The sequence below is a fragment of the Nesoenas mayeri genome (assembly GCF_963082525.1).
Source record: "Nesoenas mayeri genome assembly, chromosome: 18".
NCBI lineage: Eukaryota > Metazoa > Chordata > Aves > Columbiformes > Columbidae > Nesoenas > Nesoenas mayeri.
This window is the reverse complement of record NC_137566.1, coordinates 12,928,455-12,949,855: the sequence shown is the minus strand read 5'-3', so window position 1 is coordinate 12,949,855 and position 21,401 is coordinate 12,928,455. Positions and strand designations below refer to the sequence as shown.

The following is a 21,401-nucleotide window of genomic DNA, read 5'->3' as shown; positions in this document are numbered from 1 at the left end:
ACTTTATACTTTAAAAAAAGCAATTTACAGGCAAGAAACGAATTCATCAGAACAAAATAAAGCAGCACTGAAATATTCATGTCACAAATCTAAAACCAAAGTGAATACAAGAGTAAAATATCATTTGAATAAATATTTTAAAATTCATGCTATAAAATAATCCTTAATGGCAAGTTATTAATCGTTACAGCATCAGCTTAGCTAGCTTCATTTACTTCATATGGTGATGAAGTGTGGAGTTGTGAGGTTACCGGTTTATATTGCAAGATAATGACACAAAGTCAAGTCATTCAAACTGTTCAATTATTTATCATGAAAAACAACCATACAAATAAAACATATTTAAAAATACACTTTTTCAGTCAGAAACAACACTGTTAAGCCGTGCAAGAGCTGCGCGCTCACTGCACCTGCCGCCCGCCAGAGGCGAGCGCGCCCGGTCACGGAGACACGGAGACGCGGCTCCGCGTCCCACAGGACACGCAGGGCATGGGAACGCACGTCCCGCAGGCACGGGAAGGCGGCTCCGTGTCCTGCAGGACACGCAGGGCATGGGAACGCACGTCCCACAGGACACAGGAACACGGCTCCGCACCCGCAGCACACGCAGGACACGGGAACGCGGCTCCGGCTCCGCGCCCGCAGGACACAGGAACGCACGTCCCAGGCTTACTTGTGTTTTTAGCTTTTTTTTTAATGTAAACTTGCAAAACTGACGTTAATGCTGTCACAGGGATGTGCAAGTAGTATTAAATCTACAATATTAAATACAATTATTCTGGCACTTGTTAAAATACATGTAAAATGCACACGGATTATAAACGTTGAACATTTTGAATGACTTTACTAAAACTCCAATTCAGTCACTGAGTATTATGAAATTTACAATTCATGAAATAAACAGATTCATATAAAGAATTTACATAATTCCCCCAATACTTTCAAATATAAAATTTAATAAATAACCCTGACCAGTCAAAAAGCACCATTCAAGGGTAAAATTCCCTTGCAAAATAGATTAGGTGTTGCATATTTGAGTCCCTTTCAATGGTTTCATGTGAAACCTGTTTAGAAAATTGACAATAAAAGAATCACAGTAAACTAATACAAAAATTCAAATAAGATATATATATATATATTTCAAGGTAAAGCTCGTTCAGTCTTTTTCCCAGCCCTTGATTTTATTCCTGCTGTTCTTGCCATAACTCAGCCCAACCCCAGCAAGAGGCCGCAGGCTGCCCTGCGGGCGGGGGAGCGCAGGCTGCGGCGGGCGGGACGGCGCGAGCGGGCGCTCCAGGACGGCGCGAGCGCTGCCGGTGCCGCCCCGCGGCGCGTCCGGCCAACAGTGACTCGACAGTATCCTTCATGCTACTGAGGGGTCTCGCACTACAGAAGCAGAGCCAATCGTGAGGCCTTGTTGACCAAAGTGAACTTGTAAGATACTGTATTTACAAAGCTATTTTCTAAATGTATTTACAAGTTTAAAGAAATCGTATGGAAGAGAACTGATTAAGAAAACTAAAAGAACTGTTCAAAACCACAAACATTAGCAAAGGTATAAAATCCTTTCTTTTCACAGTTTGTCATAATAGGTTAAACATCAAGGACACTGTCACTGTTTTCACATTTGTCTATAATTAAAAAGGTAGTTAAGAAGAGACTCAATTATGAACCAGCCTATATAATTTCATGATTTATTTTGCTGTCAAATACTTCACATATTTATCGACTTCTGCATTTATCGTGAATGAAATGTGTAACAGCTCTGTGCTAACGTAAAACCGTACAGACACAAGACACCGTACAGTACTTCCGTAATTTGCTTAAAAGAACCCGGCATACTCTGTTGTGGTGGACTTGTGAGATGAACTTCAGTCAGATAATGCTTCATGTTTTGTGACGATGCTAATCCTGGCAAACCGTTATGTGACAAGGCACAATTTAGTTGCTGTCACCAGGCGTGAAGTTCGTTTCCCACCGGAGCGCCACGCTGGCGCAGCCCCGGCCGCGGCCGCACCGGGGCCCTGCGCTATGGCTTGGGGGGCGCCGCGCGGCTCCGAGCGCGGCTGGCGCAGGGGTCGCTGCCCGCGGCAGCCCCGACAACCTTCTGAACCTGAACCTGCACACGTAAAGTGATGTGGGGTTTTGTTTGTTCTTGTCAGAGACAATTTTGGATAAGTCACTCTTTGGTAAACTCAAACCATTTAAATACATTTACAAATACAAAGAACTAGATTTAAATAATGTTAAGATTGTGACACGGACAAATTCAAGAAATATAAAATTAGAACCCATATCCTGCTATCCTCAACTCATGCTTCCGTGGGAAAAGTCACACCAAAGGCACCACAGCACAGGCCCAAGGTAATGGGTTAAAAATAACGGTACATTTCCTGGATTTTGCGTGTCTCAAACTTAATTCATCAAAGCACATTTTTTTTTCTATTTAATGACTTAAACCAAACATTTAGGAAAAAAATCCAACAGTCTCAGAAACACCACCATGTGCCGTAGTGGGCAGACACACAGACCACGTTCCCCAGACACGGACACGCACCTCCCTTCTCGCAAACACCAGTTCTGCTGTTGCTTCCAGGAGAGGAGCAGCTCCCCCCGTTTGCTGCGGCGATCCGAGGACAAACCGTCCGGGCCGCGCCCCAGCGGCGCTGCTCCGGCGGAGCGGTGCTGCTGTCCCGCCACCTGCGCGCAGGGAGCCTGACTCTTGCTGCCGACCGCCACGAGGTGAAGAACTAGTATATTTAGTAAAGCTACTGCACAAATACGCCCCGACTGCGTAGGAGCCAAAAAAAGCTTCACAAGATAGCAAAACCACCTTTTTGCTTCCCCGTAATTCAGGAATGACCTTTTAGTGTCTAAATTCCAGGAGTTAGACAGCACGCTCACAGATGCGCTTTCAGTATTTGCTAAGCAGACGTAAGGCCCGGGTATCTGAAACGTGCGCTGTAACGCAGCAGTGACGGGTTCTGTTGAGATGTGGTTTTACACAGCCGTGTGTGCCAGTTCGGGCCTCGAGGGCTCTCACGCTGCCGGGGTTTGGGGATCTGTTGCGTTTGTTTGGGATGGGCTTTTTTCCTTTTTCCTTTTTTTTTCCCTTTTTTTTTCTTTCTTCTTTTGCTTCTCCGTTACCATCGGGTTTCACATTTCATATATTATACTGACCTAAACTATGAACTTAGCACCATAGTGAAAAAAACATTTGGTGAAACAAAAAGATTTAGAGTATTTTTAAAGTTGTTGGTAGTTCCTTTATCCAGCAAACGACCACTGAAAGAGTCGGGAAGCCACAGCAACTCTGATACTCACACATGAAACAACAGACATATTGCTTGAAATTCCCATAGATTACTTGGTTTTTTTATACAAAAGAAGTACAAATTCCAAGTGCTGACGTGTCACCTGGAGCTTTATACAGGAAGTCAATGTGCACCTGAAATCGGCTCTCTGCGAAGAGACCTATTGAACACTGCCTGGAAATACTGTACGTGCACTCCAGCTCCCCGGCTTTAACCAGCCGTGAAGAGTGCTGAAGTTAAATTTCATTACCTGGTATGGTTCTACAGTACGAAATGAAGGTAGATTCGGAGGCCAGTAAAAACACATTTAAAACCACAATGCTACTTTTAAGTTTGCTAATATTTTTTTAAATATATATAGATATATCTATCTCTATATATATAAAAAGGTCAGCACCACAGGTTGTCCAGCTTGCGTTCTAGACAACTAACAAAACCCCTCAACAATTTAACCATAATTTAATAGATTTATGGCATTTGGTTTACATATGTTATAAAGCAAAGCTATTAAAACAAGGTAATTCACTTTGCTCACTTTTGCACACAAAATAATAGTTTAATAAAATGAAAACCAAACATTCTTTTAAAACCAAAACCATCCTCCCAAAGTCCGAAGTCCTACATCCTAAGGAGAGAGGACACCTAGCAGTTGAAAGAGTGGTACTCGGTATAAATTGTGACATACCTTTACATTACCTCAACCAGAATAGGAAAAGTGAAAGCATTTTATATATATATAAAGCAAGTTTATATATATAAACAGACTAACTACCAAAAACAGTTAGTAAAAGCCAACGGATTGCATCGAGACACACGGAAGGAATCAAAGCCAGAGCAGCCTGTCTCCCCAGCGCTGTGGAGCCACCACCCAGCAGGAGCTGGGAAATGGAGGGAGGGGGACGGCGGGTCCCTGGGGCACGGGCAGAGCTGCCGCTCCAGCATCCTTCTCCGCTGGAACTGTGTCTTGCCAGATCAACCAGCAGGAACACGCGAGCGGACTCTTCCTATCCTCTCCCCAGTACGCTGTCTTTTGTATTTTGAGCATCTTCAAAAGTAAAGTAATAAACCAAACCAAAACACCAACCCAGCCTCCTTCGAAAACAAAGAATACTTATGAGGCCTTCTCCAGAAACCATTTCAAACTGATTTCCAGAAGGTCAGGGAAATTAAAAGGCTGTTATACTTGTACTGAAGATTACTGAAAGAATAAAATATTCAAAAATACATTAGTAATGTGCTTATTTGTGTTGCACTTAGAAAGTAATATTTTAATCAGATGTGTTAGACATTGCACGAATTTCCATACTAGAATCCATAGCTTCAGAAGCTGAAGCATCATTATCTACCTTGTGTTCCACAAACGCTTCTGTTCTGTCTGGAGACTCGACCCTGTTTCTTACTTCTGTTACCCCAGGGTGATTCTTTCGCAAGTGCTGGTTTAGTGTACCCTGGAAAGGAAAACATTTTCCACAGATCTCACAGCGAAAGGGCTTGTCATCTGTGTGCCCCCGAATGTGATACTCGAGCTGGTCCTTGCGGGTGTACTTCTTCCCACAAAACTTGCACACGAAAGGAGTTATTCCCATGTGCAATCGCATGTGTCGATCAAGGCTCCCTTTCTGGTTGAAAGACTTTCCACAGTAAATACAAATCAGCCTCTCATTGTACGGATACCAGTGACCTCTCGTATTTCTCTCTCGTGGACTATTTTCATATCCCGGGTTACTCACCATGGATTCACTGTCAGCCCCTTGCACCAAGCCCTGAACATCAGAGTGCAAGTGACCCGTGGATACCCGTTTTTGGCGCGCGCGACCCCCTCTGAAGCAGCTCAGCATCGACCTCGAAGGACTCGTATTGCTCAGGCTCCCGAAGGCTTCAGACACACCTGTGGCCTGCGACGAGGCATGAGTAAACGAATAAACATGTTGTAAGACAGACCCATAGGAACCGACATTTACGGCCACCACCTGCTCTCCATCCACCATTTCTGTGTGGTATCCGTCGTCGCCAAGGGAAGAGCTGTCAGAGCAGCTTGGCCTGTCGGACTTCTCCATTTTAACTTTCACCTCTGCAATCTGACTCTCCCTTACTATCAGGTCTCCTTGCTCATGATCACCTTCAATCTGAATCTCATATTCAGAGATACTCCCGCTGCTTCCTCGATCTGAATGCCCTTCTTCTTGCAGACGACTACGCAGAGTTTTGCCTGGCGTAGTTTCCATCCTAAGGTCGCTGCCTGCTGCTGACTGTCGCACCTGAGAGCAATAGGGGGGAGAGATCTCAATGGGATTGGCAAAGTAGCTGCTGTCTTTAACTCCATTGCGGTTTTCTGAGTTTTCTTCAGCACCAACAGTGACAGAGTCAACGTCACCAACACTGATCTTTGAATGAATACTCTCCAGTATCTGAGTGCATTTATCAATGACGCACTGCATCTGTAGGAAGCTCGCTGCAGTTAGAAAACTAACAACATCCTTCAGCTGTAAGGACATCCTTCCAGTGTAACAAAAAGAAAGCAACTGTTCAAAAACATTGGGATTTTTAATAACTGATATTGATAAGCCACTCATGGTGCTTAATGCTGAATGGTCACGGAAATACGGAGAACTGGCAGCTAAGACAGCTTTATGGGCTCGAAATGGCTGACCCTGAATGTGCACGATTATGTCGCACAGCTTTCCTTGCAAACGGAGTTCATTTAACTGGCTCAGAACAGTGTTGCTGTACTCGGGCACATCAAACTGAATGAAACTGCTGCTGTCCATTTCTACTGATGTAAAGAGTAACCTGAAAGAAAAACAAGAAGATTTACAACTGAGAATGAATACAGAGTTTTCCATTTCAAAAATAAATGCTTGCACATATTGAAGTTAAATCACCACACTGATCTGTTTCAGGTGTGTTACAACAAAACAGTTGATATAAATACTTGATATAATACCAAAAGTAGAGTCTTAATCCACCCATTTCAGGGAAATCCTCGTGAAAGGCAACATTCAGTGTGGTCTCAATTCCCATCTATCCAGCCAGCGCGCAGGGGTTGGCAGACAGTAATGGATTGGTGTCAACATGCGAGGCAGCGTTTGAAGGAAGCCGCTTCAGCCACCCATGGACTTTCAATTGTTTTAACTCTCTTTTTGCGATCTTAGTTATTATTTTTGTTAATAAACCACGATGTGAACTTTGACGCTCATGTGACACGGCAGTGATTTCCTGGCTAGAATGATTTGACATGCACATTCTGACCTAACTCACAAGCCATGGATTCTCAAACTTGCCTGAACCACCGGGAAAGGATGTTCCAAGGCACTCTGGAGAAAGGTGTACATTTCAAAACGGGATTAAAGAAAAGCACTTTACCAGTTTTTCATAGGGTATTATCACCAAAAACACACGGATACCTATGCCCTCGAGAGGGTCTATCTGCACCAGACACCACCTCACATTTCCAAGACCAGGCCCCTAATCAAGTGCCCAGGAACCTTCAGACTTTTATTGCTATTCTTGTTCTTATAAATGCAGAAGTCTAAGCACATAATGATGCCACCGTACCTGCTCTTCCAACTGAACAAATAGATCCAAACATCAACCATTGACTTCTGATGCAGGAAGCATGTCCAGTGTATCACAACATACTAGTGGGTTTTTTTTCTATTTATGTCTTATGTTACGTGCTGTAATGGGACACATGAACAATTTAAATCAAATTATGAAAATTCAGGCAGTCTAAAACCAAAAATCAATAGGTAGGAATATGATACAAAGCCTGTGAGGAAGAACTGAAACTGTATCAGCTGGCTGTCACTTAAAACTAACATTCACCATCTTCACAAACGGAGCTTCTTTTTAGCAGAGAAACAAGACAATCAGCGTCCTGACTTGACCAACGTTATGTCTGACAATTTGTTTGATGCAACAAAATGATTTTGTGGCTTTATTCACTGAACAGAACTGTCTTGCCACAGCTGTCTTTACAGATGGCTGTGACCGTGTCACTCCTGTTAATCACCTTTCAGTCCTTATTTCCCTCATCCGATGTAAGAGCATATGAAACATCTTTTCCCCTGTTTTCACATGACAACGGCAGAAGGTCACACAGCGATGTCAGCTGCTCCCAGCGGCAGCAAGTAACGCATTCTGTCTTGCTTCAGCTTCCACCCGACTGTGGGCCGGTGCAATGGCAGGTTAAGGTCCTGTACATTTCAAGTCCACCGCTGGGCAAGTGGGCTATGAACGGGCCATTTCTTGACCTTCCTGCCCGAGTAGGTCAAAGTGTTTAAGGTTTTCATAGACCTTGTGCATGCAAGAACTTGGCTGCAAGCTTTCTAGTTTTAAAGCAGAGGCCAGACCTGGAGACTACGTTCAGTCAGTCTCAGCAGCCAGCGCTCCGTGTTGAGCCTCCTGTCCATTTCTGCAGGAGATGATGCACACTCAACAGAATCATAGAAATTCTCTTTGTGCCTGCGTTACATTTGTGTGTCAGGGCCCCTGCAGCAGGCGCAGACCATGGTACAAATTTACTAGGAGTGGATTGCTGCCCCGTGTCTTCAAACAAAAGTGTTCATTGAAGTAACCTGTGAACATGACCGTGATACACATTCAGCATTTCTCCTTAGATTTCAAAACAAACTTGCTTTAAAAATTATGTTCCATGAAGGTTCCTATTTCACTTAAAAAACCCCAAGAATAGACAGTGACAACACATATTTGGTATTTAATTTTACTGACATCATACAGTAGCAGCAGGGAAGCATCATATAACTACGACACGACACTGTGTGTCTGCCAGCGTCGTATTAGTTTCTGCTGCTAAGTCTGCACCTGTTTAATTTCATTCACTCACTGATGTATGATTCGCCGTTCTCACAAACCCGTGAATGATCCACATTATGCCCATTTCAGCTCACACAAAGGTGTGAGAAAAGATCCCTTGCCATTTTGCAGCATGAAGGTTCATTTTGTTTGCAGCTTCTCCAGTAGGATAAAATGCTCTTTATTTATGGCATCCTTTGCATCTGCAGTCATCTCAAAACCCTTTCCAGCTCAGTTCAACACATGATTCTGTTCGATGCGCCTCCACCGGTTAAATCAAACAGCTAGCACAAGCCCGTGTGCACACATGAACACCTGCCCATACGTTTGTAAAGCTCAGCACTGTTTTGAACAGTCTACAGTACAGCTGATTCCTCGTTCAAAAGCCATCCAAAAACCCCCCTAAATGAGAACTAAGCTACCTTTCCAGTAGCCTAATAACACTAACGCAAAAGTTATGGAAAATCAACAAAAAATCTCAAAACAAACAAAATCTCAAAAATCAAGGGATATGGAAGCAATTAGCTCCTTTCTTAACAAAGCAGGATTTCAAATCTTCATTCCTCTAAACGTTAACCGTCCACAAATCACTCTACAGAGGTGCGCTAAGTTTTTGGAAGTTTGAGTTAAGCTTAAAAAAGCGCCCATTGGAATCAAAGGAAACGTAGACAGGCCAAAACTTTGAACAGTGAATTATCTGTAGTAAAGCACACAGTAAAAGGTACATATGCCTTATGAACTAGCAAACAGCTTTGACAATGAGCACGCCCCACTTCTGTTTTACACTAAAATACAGAACCTGTTACAGCAGTGGAGACTACAGAACTATTTAAAACTTCATTACTTTACCTCAGAAAATGCAGGAACCCCCAGTTTCCTCAGAAACTGAAGCCAGTTAGTACAGGCTGAAATGAAGTTTCTAGAAAACGGAGTTCTTGGACATTTTCACCAGTGAACGTCAGAACACGACGGGGAAAGGCAGCGTCGCGATTCCTCTGCAGCCAAAGGCAACACTCAAAGTACCGAACACCCGCGGCGCAACCGAGAGCGAGAGCCGTGCCCGTCAGGCGCGGCCGCAGCGCCGCGGAACAGCCGCACCGTCCGCACGGCACGCAATGCACACAACACACAACACACACACCTTCTCCGGGAAAGTTTGTACTCATTCGGACTTCTGTTCAACGAAAATTGAAAAGGATTTATTTTTACTTCACCAAAATTCAAAACATATGAAAAGAAAACCACTTGAAGAAGTGGATGGCTTTCATATCAAAATGAAAAGCAATTGGTTTATATGCATCTATGTACACACACACACGTATGCTAATATTCATAGCTACAAACCTATTCTCAGTGCTTAGTATGGTGCAGCAGGGAAATTACTGGAACTGCATATTTAGCGTTTAATAGAAAAACCCCAGCAGCTTCTGATTTGAGCAAATATCCAAAGAAAGCAGTCGAGAAACTGAAGCCAAACTGCCGCCCCCATCCCAGTTCCCAAACTGTCCTCACAACTACTTGTTTGTACATAAGCGACTGCAGAGTAAAAATAACATTACTATCAATGCATAAACAAAACTTCACCCAACAATTAGAAACCTCAATACAAATGATCTCTAACTATTGGCTCTAGAAGTCGAGTTCCTACAAAAGCAGATACAGGTATTGATTTATTTCCGAATACAGAAAAAAAACAGTTACTGGAAGGCAAACTGCAGATAACCGAGAGCAGCAGAGGTGTGCTGTCAGGTACACAGAACAAAGGGGCACGTTTGTGATGCACACACAGATCAGCAAGATCTTATCAGTAATGAGCAGAAACCTGTATTTTGTGCACAGGTTTCATTATATACCCATTGTGTAATCTTAAATAGTTATTGTCCAAGTTTTCTGAGTATCTGACAACCTCGAGGTGTATGTGTCAATGAGCCACCCTCAGTGTGGACAAATCCCAACTGAAAGCATCACATCTGCAATACATACACTCAGAAATTTAAGAAGTGGGGAGGGACAGAGGAGGAGAGAGCTTCTGTACCTCCTGCTGTTACAATAATAAACTATTTGCTCCTAAGATGGCACTTGGTCAGCGTTATGCATTTTAATCTATCTACTTTTTCGTCTTTGTGAACCTTAGTCACTCTTTATCAAACCATAAGTTTTTAGCTCCAATGTTTCTTTTAAGCAATGAAGCAGCTATGTTCTCTAGATATAAGCAACATTTTGGCGGTAGTCGGACCGAGCTGTGAAGAACACGCACTCAGGGCACGTTCCCAGAGCGTCACAGCTGCCGGCAGGCGGGTTCGGCCGCGCTCCTGGAGCGGCAATGGGGCTCAGGCGCGTCCTCATCCAGACGCTGGGAATTCCATGATATGCAACGAGTGCAGCGCGGCTAATCCTGCGCCTCCCTCCGTTCCTGGCAGCCGCGCTCGCCCAAATCAGCGCTTCCGAGCCCGTTCCAAACTCACCCTCAGCTTTGGTTTATTCCAAAGTAGCTCCAGTCCTACAGGCTGCGCGCGCGGCGATTCCGAGGGGCCTGGGCAACTCCAGCCCCGCGGCCGGCCCAGCCCCGCTCGGTGCTCCAGCCCGGCAGCCGGCCCGGCACCGCTCGGTGCCCCAGCCCCGCAGCCGGCCCAGCCCCGCTCGGTGCCCCAGCCCCGCTCGGTGCCCCAGCCCCGCGGCCGGCCCAGCCCCGCTCGGTGCCCCAGCCCCGCAGCCGGCCCGGCACCGCTCGGTGCCCCAGCCCCGCTCGGTGCCCCAGCCCCGCAGCCGGCCCAGCGCCGCTCGGTGCCCGCTGCGGGCCGGGCAGACCGAGGCCGCTCCGCCGCTGTCACCGCCCGCGGCGCGGCCCCGGTCACAGCGCCGGGTGCTGCCGTGACAGCTCTGCCGGGCGAGGCCGGGAGCGGGGCAGCCCCGGCAGCCGGCGCCGGTCGCAGCCGCGGAGGAGCTGCCTCCAGGCGGCCCGCGGCGCGGTTCGGTCCCGCGGCAGACCCGGTCCCGCGGCCGAACCCTGCGCGGCGCCCCGGCCGCCCGCCCCGCCGCCCCCGCGGGGCCTGTCAGCGCGCCCGGACCCCCTCCCAGGGAACGGCCTCCGTCCCGCCCGGGAGCGCCGCGCCGGCCCCCGGCCCGGCAGGCGCTGCAGCGCGGCGGCCCGCCCGCCGCTCACCTGGAGCTGTCAGGGCGCCTCACATGGCGGGTCCCGGCCCGGCCCGGCCCGCTGCCACCGCCGCTTCCCGCCCGCTCCCACAGCTGCTCGCCCGCGGAACTGATTGCTCTGGCAGCGCTTCCGCTTCCGGGTGACGTGCCCCGGCAGCGGGCGGGGCAGCGGCCGCCGCGGGACGAGGGCCCGGCACGCAGAGCCCCAGCCGCGAGCCCGCGGGCGGCAGTTCCGACTCCCCGCCCGTGCGCGCAGCTCCCGGCGCGTCCCGGTGCCGTCCCGGTGCGCAGCGCGTTCCGCAGCTGCCGCGGCGAAGGACGGCCAAAGCGGAGACACGCGGGCCGGAGCTCGGCGGTGCGCGGGTCCCCCGGGCCGTGGAACAAGCAGCTGCGGCCCGGGCCCGGCCGCGCTCCGCGGGGCTCCGGGGACCGAGGGCTCGCCGTCCGCGCCGGCTGGACCGCGGAACCGCCCGGTCAGCGCCTCCGGTTCCTCGCGGCGTGACGGGAGCTTCGGCATGGGGTGCGGTTTCTTACACCCTTAGACAAGAAGAAGAACCGCGTGTTTCTGCACACGCTTCACAGGCACCCGCGGGCTGCGCGGCCCCGTGAGCAGACGTGCGGGATCCTCCCCGCGCCGGTACCCGCCGTACCGCGTTCTCCCGGCGCCGGTACGGGCTGTACCGCGTTCTCCCGGCGCTGGTACGGGCTGTTCCGCGTTCTCCCGGCGCCGGTACGGGCTGTTCCGCAGCCCCGGGAGGGCGCCCTTCTGAAACAACAGTCAAACAAAACCTCTTTGATAATTTCGGACTAACGGGGGACGAAATGAGGTTCTAGTTCAGTGTTTTCTTAGGCTAGGCTTAGCATGTTGTCAGTATTTCAAGAAGACACATTACTAGATACACTTCTCCTTTATATATTTAATAAAGTTATATATCAACAACTTTTGGATTTGTACTTTTGAGCACTCATTGTTTTGGCAAAAGTGAAATATTAAATACTAATACTAGACATGCATTCCTTTCATTCAAGCTTAAGAAAACATTTACAAAGTTGACAGATAACATTTATTAAAACATGTTATACAAAAAAGGGACATGGGACTCTTCTATAAGAAGAAAATACTGAATAACAACATTAAATTAAAACCATGCTGTACAGTTAGGACAGCAATATTTATCGACAAAACTATCCAACCTCTGCAATACAGGCATAACATCTCACAAAATATCAAGATATGCAAATTTACTATTATAAATGACTTGTTCAGAATAAAAACTTATCTTTCATTAAGGAAGATTCACTTGACTTGCATAAACAGTTACATTTCTGGAAGAAATATGGAATTCCATGAATAATAAAAAAAGGAGCAGCAATCGACAGACACAGGCTTCAAGCAAAAATCAGAACTTACAATTTAATCACATTAAAAATATACCGTTCTGTTTTCCAGCATCTTCCCCTAGGGCATGGGCAGTTTACAGCTTATAGCTAAAGAAGCCCAGCTATCCAATGAAGCATTTAAATGACAAAAACCAGCTTTCCTTTGTTATGTTGAGAAAGGTTCTTATTCTGTTAAAGCAAAATACCCAATATATTGCTGTAGGCTCTCATAATCCAGAGGCAGGTCACCTTTCTGGCACCAGCGCAGAAGCGTTGAGATGACAAGACACGATGTGCCTCCTTTCAGGCTTGATAATAGAGGGATATCAAATATATTCTATAAAGAGAAACCCAATACATCACCTTTGATCATCCGCCTGGGTTTTGGTACAGGACAAAGTTTCTCGACCCCAGAAACACCTCATATGAAAAAAACAAGCCAAGACCAAAACCGGTAGTGACGGTACCTTCTAGAGTCCACCTGCTCACCCCCAGAACACCAGGTAACATTTAAAAAAGCCAAACAAACCCACAACAGCGGTGTGTGGAACAGGAACATCCTCCCCCAGAAGGGTCACGTACACACCTGAGCAGAGATCTTAACCCTGCTAAATCGCTGAATTGTTCAGAAGGGCAGTTACACAGATTCCATGGTAGTTAACACACTAGTTACAAAACGGAATGAAAAGAACTCTGTGTCCTCGCCACTGACAGGACAGAGGACGGCTGTTCTGAAAGCCTCCTGTCTGTACAACAACCCTGGTTTTCAGAAGACATTCGCTTTACTACAGCCAACAGTGAACAATATAAAAATGCACAAATGTTGCAAAGCCGTGGCGTTTAGCGTGATGAAGCTTAAGGGACGATTAATGACATTTATCACATACATATGCATTCGTATTCTATACAAGGATCGCTCCCTCCTCCCCACAAACAAGGAATAATTTCCTGTATCTTGAACGAGACCACTCCTTCAGCAAAGATTAAGAGCTTGACAGCAGCTGCATCTGTGTATCTTGGTTTACTGCGTCCAACTGGATTGGCCACGAAGGGCAGAGCTCCAGCAGCAGGGCTGCACGGTGACGCGCGGCAAGAGGCTGCGGCGGCCCCGTGCCAGCGGCACCCGAGCTGACGGCAACAACCCGGCCCTGCCCGCACTCCACCGGAGCTGCTCCCAGCGCCTCCGCGTCACCACCGTTAACAGTGGCAGCTGCCAGCAAAGGTGCAGGGACGCACAGGAGATACTTCTGGGGAAGAAACACAGGCGGAGAAACTGAAGAGCTGCTTGTGGGAAAACAAACGGAAAAGACACTGAGCACACGTACAGAGACACACCCCGCGCGTCACTCCCAAGGGGACGCTGGCCACGCCGGAGCAGGGACCCTCCGAAGTGAGCGAGGCTCACAGGAGACCCGAGCTGAACAGGCGCATCCCTGGAGGGGCCGCGGCTTGGTGTCACCGCGAGCAGCGACAGCGCCGAGCAGAGGACACCGGGGGACACCAGGAGTGTCAGACAAGCCGGCACGCCCGCAGCCCAACCTCACAGAACCGGCACGACCGAGCCCGGCTTGTGAAAGCAAGGGAAACAGGCTGCAAGGGCGGGGAGCAGAGGCGTCAGACTTCAGTGCAGCCTGAGGAAGGGGGAGGAAAGATGTTTCAATAATGGTTGAAGTACTTTTTTTGTTATATTTTTCCCACAATACCTGAATCAGTGATTAGAACCTTGTCAAAAGGCAAAAAATCAAATTCAGGAAAAACATAAGTCAACAGTTTTGCCTGTGGTACGCAAAAGTAAGGATTTCAGACACATATCTCAAGCTTCCCTTAAATCACCAGTCCTCTCAACTACAGCTCATCACAATCATATCAGTATTTTCCTGCAATCAATTGTTTTCATGTAAATTAACACCAGAAAGCCAAGCACTACAAAATCAGTGGAGCAATATCTGTTGAACTTTCAAGACAATATCATAATGTGATGTAAAACGGTAATAGGCAAATATTAAAAAGTTCCTATTTGTGCTAAGTCATTAAAAAAGAACACGGTTCTATAATATGATCTACTGTACCTATTATAAAACCTTTAAAGTGTCTCTCGCAGTACATTGTATTTTAAAGCTTTATTTCAAAGTAATCTAACTGCAAATAAGAGTAATGTTTAACTTTGAATGTCCCATAGAAAAGCCATTCCAAGCCGGTGAAGACCGTTTTACTGGCAGCTCTGTAGGGTGGTCTGGGTTTAACAGAAATCAGTTTTTGCTCGAGCGTGGTTTCCAGCCGGTGTTTCTGACCAGCCTTCTCCACGGTTACACGGTAGAGGCACATTCAGCCTTTTTATGCTACACTGAAGTGACAATTTGGAAGGGGCTGAGAACTAATGTAATATACGAGATCATTTGTGGCATGAGTATGACGATACCTTCCCTCAAATGTGACGATGGTACTTGCAGAAATGACACCCTGTATGTAGTAAGGCCTTGGAGAATGGAAAAATAGGGCCACTGAGTGTAGGAACCCTTTCTTCTATGCTCATGTAAACAGGCAAGCATTATATATATATTTTTAAATATTAAAAAAGACAGTGTTAGCAGTGTGGAAACAAACCATAAAGGGAATATAATTTCTAAAGTTAAAAAACATACTTATAAAGTTTTATGGTGTGGGCTTTTTTTTTTTATAATACAAAGTGCTTCTATACATTAAGCAGGTTACAGTGTTAGTGAGCAAATCCCTGTTTCGTTACCTTGATTACAAGGGTTATATATGGCCACCATGGTATATCATAGAGTTCAATTAAGTGCTAAGAACAGGAACTCTGTGGTGCTGACCATTCATGCCCATTGCCAGCAACGGGTTCATCATATTTGGGAATATCTGTTTTAACAAAATTCCATACGAAAAATATCTGAAGCATTACAAGATTAAGAATTAAGAGCCTCTTAAAATAAAAATCGAAGTTTGTAAGCAGAATGCCAGAAAAGAAGTTACAGTAACAACAGCCCACTGAGCAGTAAACCCCCAGCTGACGCCAAACATTCATGTTCAGGATACAGTTCAGTTGCATCTTCAGACAGTTTGTAACTGGGAGTTCAAAAAAGTATCTAAATAGTAATTCTCTTTGTGTGGCTTTGCTTCACCATACAGGGTCGTCTGCTTCAGTACGTTATCCTGCACATTGCAGTACCTAACACATGAGCTGGGGCCAGACAGCCTTAAGCCTTTGATGCTGGTTGGGTTTTTCTCCCCGTGTCACCAGCACTGCATTTGGACCTCATCTCTTTCTGCTATAGTCTATGCAGGCTCTGGAGGCTCTTTCCTTTTTATAATGTTTCGGTAAACTACAAAGAAGGGTTAGTTGCTTCTGCATAGGACCGCATTCACCCAAAAAATCCCATGGCCACCTTCACAACCGATGCATCCCCTGTACCTGCAGAGCTGGCAGCATCTCTCAGAACCACAAACACCGCACCCGGCCCCAGGAACAAGAGCCCAGCGTGTGGATCCTCATCCTGATGGAGCGGGAGCGCCGTTTCCCCATCAGGAGTCCAGACTCCGGCCGTACGCGTGGTGCCACGTTCTGCAGTACCGTTAGCAGACCCAATGACTATACCTTCCACAAACAACTTCATTTGAAGAGGTAAACAGCTCTGGCTGCTCGTGATCACATGTAACCAGTCACAGTAGTTCAGTACCAACGATCTGTATTATCCTTCTTACTACTCAAAGAGTAAAGAATTAAAAGTATAAATACCTATCAGTGACTAAATAATTTTCCTAAAACAGGTTTCTGAAACTAGACAGAAGTTCTCAAAGAAGTTTTTGTACCAATAAAAACTCAATTTGTGAATGCACAGTTTGGTACTTGCTACTGTAGTAAGCCACAAAAACCTAAACAGAAAACTACAGTTTAGCTCTCACGATGTAGCAATCAAATCAAGCGAAGCCAAGCCACACAGCATTAGACCCCAGCGCATCAAAGACAAATTATACTTGATACACAGTGAAGTTTATATAGTGCTCAGCTATATTTAAGTGCTTTACAGACTCTAAATAGAAGTCGGCACATAATTAAACAATGTTTGTTTTACTGAAGACGGATAGAAAATGGAAGACAGATAAAGGAAAGCTAAACCATCTTTAACACAGCCTTTCATTGAGCAATAAAAGAAGATGTAGGCTGTCCACTGATGCATGTTAAGTATGTGGGCAGGTAGAACTCCAATTTTTTTTTCATTAAAATGTGAATCATGTAACCTTGAGCATCTTAGTTCTCTTTTTCATTAAGTAGGTCTACTTGAATTCCTGCTTCATGTATTTGCAGGGTTTGGGTCAATTTAGAGCTGGGGTTTACTGTGAATTCAGGAGACTTAGAAAAACAACAGGGCTTCTAAACACTGCTGTGATTACAATCAATGTCACAAAGACCTTACAGACCTAATTTTGCAAGCACCTTTCAGATTAACCACTTGCACTTCACACATTGAACACCTGGAGTAATACTGTGGAAAGTAAAAGTTTGGTCTGCTTACACTAGCATAATCATTAAAACTTGATTCTTTGAGAACTTACAATAGCAAGTACCAGACATTATTTGCATAAGTAGTTTCTTTTGCTTACTCTACTAAACAAATGTAGCACTAATGTCTTAGTTCATCTCAGTAGTAGTCTGCTCAGCTTTAGAAGCTTGATACGACTTGGTACAAGAGGTCACGTGCCGATGAAAACTGTCCCGCCACATAAATCTTTTCCCACAGATGTTACACTCATACGGTTTTATGCCGGTGTGAATTTTCATATGGCCTACAAGATGGTGTTTCATTTTAAATTTCTTACCACAGACACCACAGCCATAAGGTCGAAGGCCAAGGTGCATACTCATATGCCGATCTCTCTGACTTTTGTGTGTGAAGCTTTTACCACACTGACAAGGATACAGCTTATCAGCATGTGAGAATCCAGTGAGGGATGTTTCTTCTTTAATTCCCGAGGCCATTTCAATGCCTTCACCATAGCCTGCTGCTATCATAAGATCCTGTCTGTGAGCACTTAAATTTCCATCTGCCCTTTCACCAGAGAATTCTTCCATAGAAGAGCCATAGAAGTCAACTTGTTCATCGTAATTACTTTCATCTGCCTGTTCATCAAATTCTGCTTCCATCTTTTTGTCACCTATATGAAAGTCTTCAACACCTGAAGACTGGATTGAATGATCTGCCTGAATGGCATTCATGGATTCGGAAACCTGGTGTTCATCATACGGATTATCAACACCTTCACAGTCCTGTTCAAACCTTTCTGGTTTCACATGGATCCACCTCTTGTGAGACATGATGCTGGGCTTGCTGTACATTGGTCTGGTGTACTGATACTCCGCGCTGTCACTGGTTCCTTCTTCACCATCCTGACTTGTCATTCCAGTGCTGAGTCTGTCATGTTCTGTTGAAGAATTACTGGGAAGGTACTCATGTTCTGTCAACTGACACGACAGTTCATCTTTAGAGATCTCCTCTTCGTTCTCCCCATCCCTGATTTCCTGAGCTTTGTGGAATTCCGTCTGTCCTCCCGAGCCAAGCTCAAAGGTCTCAACAAGGCCGTTGTAACTGCTGCTGCTGGGGGACTGGTGGTCACTGACATGGTTCATCTTCTGGCAGAGGACGGTTGGGTTCCCCTCCAGCACTTCCGTGCATTTATCCACCACATGCCACATCTGAAGAAAACTTGCTGCTGTCAGATAACTAACAATTTCCGGAGCAGGCATTACCAGCCGGCCTGTATAGGTAGACAGAAGAATGTTTTCAAATACTCTGGGATTCATCACATCGGGCAGGACTATTCGTCTGCTGTTTTTTAGGAGAACCTGATCACAGAAGTAAGGTGAACTGGCTGCAAGGACAGCTTTATGAGCTCTGAAGAGATGGCCCTGCACGACAATGGACACATCACATAACTGTCCTTGCTGGCGCTGCTGGTTTAACTTCTGCAAAATGGTGCTAGAAAAATCTGGAAATTCCACTCGAAAAGAGCTTGACCCAGACTCCATTGCATTACAAATTTAATGTTGTGCTGCAAGGAAAAAAAATAAAATCAGGATTTCTGCTTGTTAAAGTACTGATCTTCCAACTTCCTTCCACACTTTTGCCCTCAACAAACAACACCCAGGCAGACTCAGAAGGAACTCAAGCCCACACCCTGTGGAACCCGTGCCACCGCTACGCTTCTGTGTCTCCTACCCCAGCTCATTTCTCTCTTTTCCGAAGGCTGCACTGAGACCACAGATTGCTATACCAGCACATTTTGTTGTGTTTCTTCTACCCACGAGGACTCATCAACTACAGCAGGAGCTACAGACACCACGTTACCCAGTTGAGATAGATGAAGCATTTCAAGCATGAGTTTAGAACAAAACCAGTTATTTGACAAAATGAGAGTGGAGTTCTGACTGCAGGACGCTGCAGAGCTTGTAACAGCGCACGACAGACTTGGTACTTCAACTGCCAATCATCGCATTGGTCCCCAAACGAAGACGGACTGTCCTAACAAACACCCCAGTGAGAAGGAGCCGCATGACTCCTACTGATGCCTCCCTGTCATTTTGTTCACGGAGAGCTGGAACAGAACACTAGTGCAGCTGCAGAACTATAAACCAGTCTTCTAGTTCTGAGTTTTTCCAGACATTATTCTTTAATAAAAACCTTATGGAATTTGAAATATTAATCGGGAAAGTGATACCTCTGCTCTACAGTATTTTTTTGAATGTGCCTTTATATTTGTAACAATGCAACAATTATATGCAAGAAACTCAGCTAAGGTCAGAGTTTAATGTTTCTGTTCCCACGTGATCCAGGTCTTATTCAAAAGTTACCAGTCTTTTAAGCAGTAATATAATTCTTTAGAAGCTCTACTTAACATTTTAAACTAAATTTGAAATAAATGTGTATGTTATTATCATCAGAAATAATGACAGAAATTTAAACGTAACTACAAAAGACCAACATTTGAATAAGTCAAACTTTTGATATTTGTAAATTTCATCCTTTCAGATTATTCTCAGATTTAAGACCGTTCTTCAACACGTGCCCACGAGAAGACAAGGAGCCCTCAGGATGCGCTCGACTGACCGGGCAGTGGCGCCTGCTGAGCTGATCTGCTCGCTGAGCCGATCCGCTCGCTGCCCGCGGAGCGCGGCGCGGGAGGCAGAGGGGAAGCAGCCCCGGGCGGGGGGGGGGAGCAGCCCCGGGCGGGGGGGGGGGAGCAGCCCCGGGCGGGGGGGGGGGGGAGCAGCCCCGGGCGGGGGGGGGGGGGGAGCAGCCCCGGGCGGGGGGGGGGGGGAGCAGCCCCGGGCGGGGGGGGGGGGGGAGCAGCCCCGGGCGGGGGGGGGGGGGGAGCAGCCCCGGGCGGGGGGGGGGGGGAGCAGCCCCGGGCGGGGGGGGGGGAGCAGCCCCGGGCGGGGGGGGGGGGAGCAGCCCCGGGCGGGGGGGGGGGGGAGCAGCCCCGGGCGGGGGGGGGGGAGCAGCCCCGGGCGGGGGGGGGGGAGCAGCCCCGGGCGGGGGGGGGGGGAGCAGCCCCGGGCGGGGGGGGGGGAGCAGCCCCGGGCGGGGGGGGGGAGCAGCCCCGGGCGGGGGGGGAGCAACTTCCAGTTATCCTGAGCCCTCACATAAACCAAGGCTATCAAAATGTAAGTAAAATGTTTTCTATTAGTAAAGCCACACAGATCAATAAAATTGTGTTTTTCCAAGGAGGCTTCACTTCCTCCCTTTACAGCCCGTTCCGTTTCCACGTTTTCTTTACCCCAACACACAACAAGGTCTATTTTTAGTGCCGCTGCTGCAGCACCGACTCCAACACACGAGGCACACGCTACTCGCCTAAAAATAAAACCCCCGTCAGAAGCGCCAGCGGGCGGCCCCGCCATCCCGGCACCAGGAGACGCCGCTAACGCCTCTGCACCCGCCGCGGCAGCGCCAGCGGGCCCGGCCCGGAGCAGCGGGCCCGGCCAGGCCCCGGCACCGGCCCCCGCGGCCCAGCGGCTCCGCCCGCAGCGGGGCCAGGAGCGCCGGGGCCAGCAGCCGCCCCGCTCCGCCGGCAGCGCACCCGCGGCAGCAGCTCACCTGCGCGCCCCGGGCTCTCTCGCATAGCGGGACCGACCGCGGGCCCGAGTCGGTGCGCCCGCGCTGCTCCGCGCCCCAGCCAGGCCGACGCCGGAAGTAGCCCCCCCTTCCTGTCGATAGCTTCCGCATCCTGGCCACGTGACGACCCAGGTCAGCCCATCTGCTTCCTGCCCGCGACGAGGCGCGAGAGTTGGGGCCGCGAGGGGCAGCCCCGCCCGCCCCGGCCCCGGCCCCGCCCCGCCTGGCCCCGCCCCGCCTGGCCCCGCCCCGCCTGGCCCCGCCCCCTCCGCGGCCGCTCAGCCCCGCCCCGCGCAGGCGCGGCTCTCCCCGGGAGCGCGGCGCCCCCTGCTGGCGCGGCGCGCGCACCGCCAGCGGCCCCGCGGCGAACCCGGGCGGTACAGACAGCGGTACAGACAGCGGCACAGACAGAGCGGCAGCGAACCGAGAAACTGAGTGTTCATGGACCTCCTGGGGGAGAAGGAAACGGTAACACGTTGTTACCGTGGTGCCCCATCTCCAGCCGGTGTCTGAGGGCTGCAGGCGGTCCGTTAACACCTACGGGCCGGTGCTCAGCAGCAGGTCTGGAATCTGCCCCGCCAGGCGCTGCTGCTGCCGAAGAGCGAGTTAGTCC

The 21,401-nt window shown here is 48.1% G+C and overlaps 2 protein-coding genes across 5 annotated transcripts; both read right to left on the bottom strand.

Moving 5' to 3' along the window:
- Nucleotides 1-4: 4 nt before the first annotated feature.
- On the bottom strand, nt 5-11,374 carry ZBTB34 (zinc finger and BTB domain containing 34). Of its 3 annotated transcripts, XR_013922994.1 has the most exons (3): nt 6,870-6,988; nt 2,864-6,104; nt 5-2,700 (listed from the first exon to the last, which is right to left on the bottom strand). XR_013922994.1 is itself a non-coding variant. In XM_080355721.1 (2 exons), the coding sequence occupies exon 2, from the start codon at nt 6,080-6,082 to the stop codon at nt 4,583-4,585; it is 1,500 nt and encodes a 499-aa protein (XP_080211847.1). In that variant the 5' UTR covers nt 6,083-6,104; nt 11,293-11,374; the 3' UTR covers nt 5-4,582. The 3 variants fall into 3 exon arrangements, 2 of the variants coding, with proteins under 2 accessions (XP_080211847.1, XP_080211846.1); XM_080355721.1 differs by lacking the exon at nt 6,870-6,988 and adding an exon at nt 11,293-11,374 and having other exon boundaries at nt 5-6,104; XM_080355720.1 differs by having other exon boundaries at nt 5-6,104.
- Nucleotides 11,375-12,179: 805 nt separating this feature from the next.
- ZBTB43 (zinc finger and BTB domain containing 43) lies at nt 12,180-20,887 on the bottom strand. 2 transcript variants are annotated; one of them, XR_013923033.1, is made up of 3 exons: nt 20,771-20,887; nt 16,090-18,725; nt 12,180-14,293 (listed from the first exon to the last, which is right to left on the bottom strand). XR_013923033.1 is itself a non-coding variant. In XM_080356122.1 (2 exons), the coding sequence occupies exon 2, from the start codon at nt 18,700-18,702 to the stop codon at nt 17,308-17,310; it is 1,395 nt and encodes a 464-aa protein (XP_080212248.1). In that variant the 5' UTR covers nt 18,703-18,725; nt 20,771-20,887; the 3' UTR covers nt 12,180-17,307. The 2 variants fall into 2 exon arrangements, 1 of the variants encoding a protein (XP_080212248.1); XM_080356122.1 differs by having other exon boundaries at nt 12,180-18,725.
- Between the last annotated feature and the right edge of the window lie 514 nt (nt 20,888-21,401).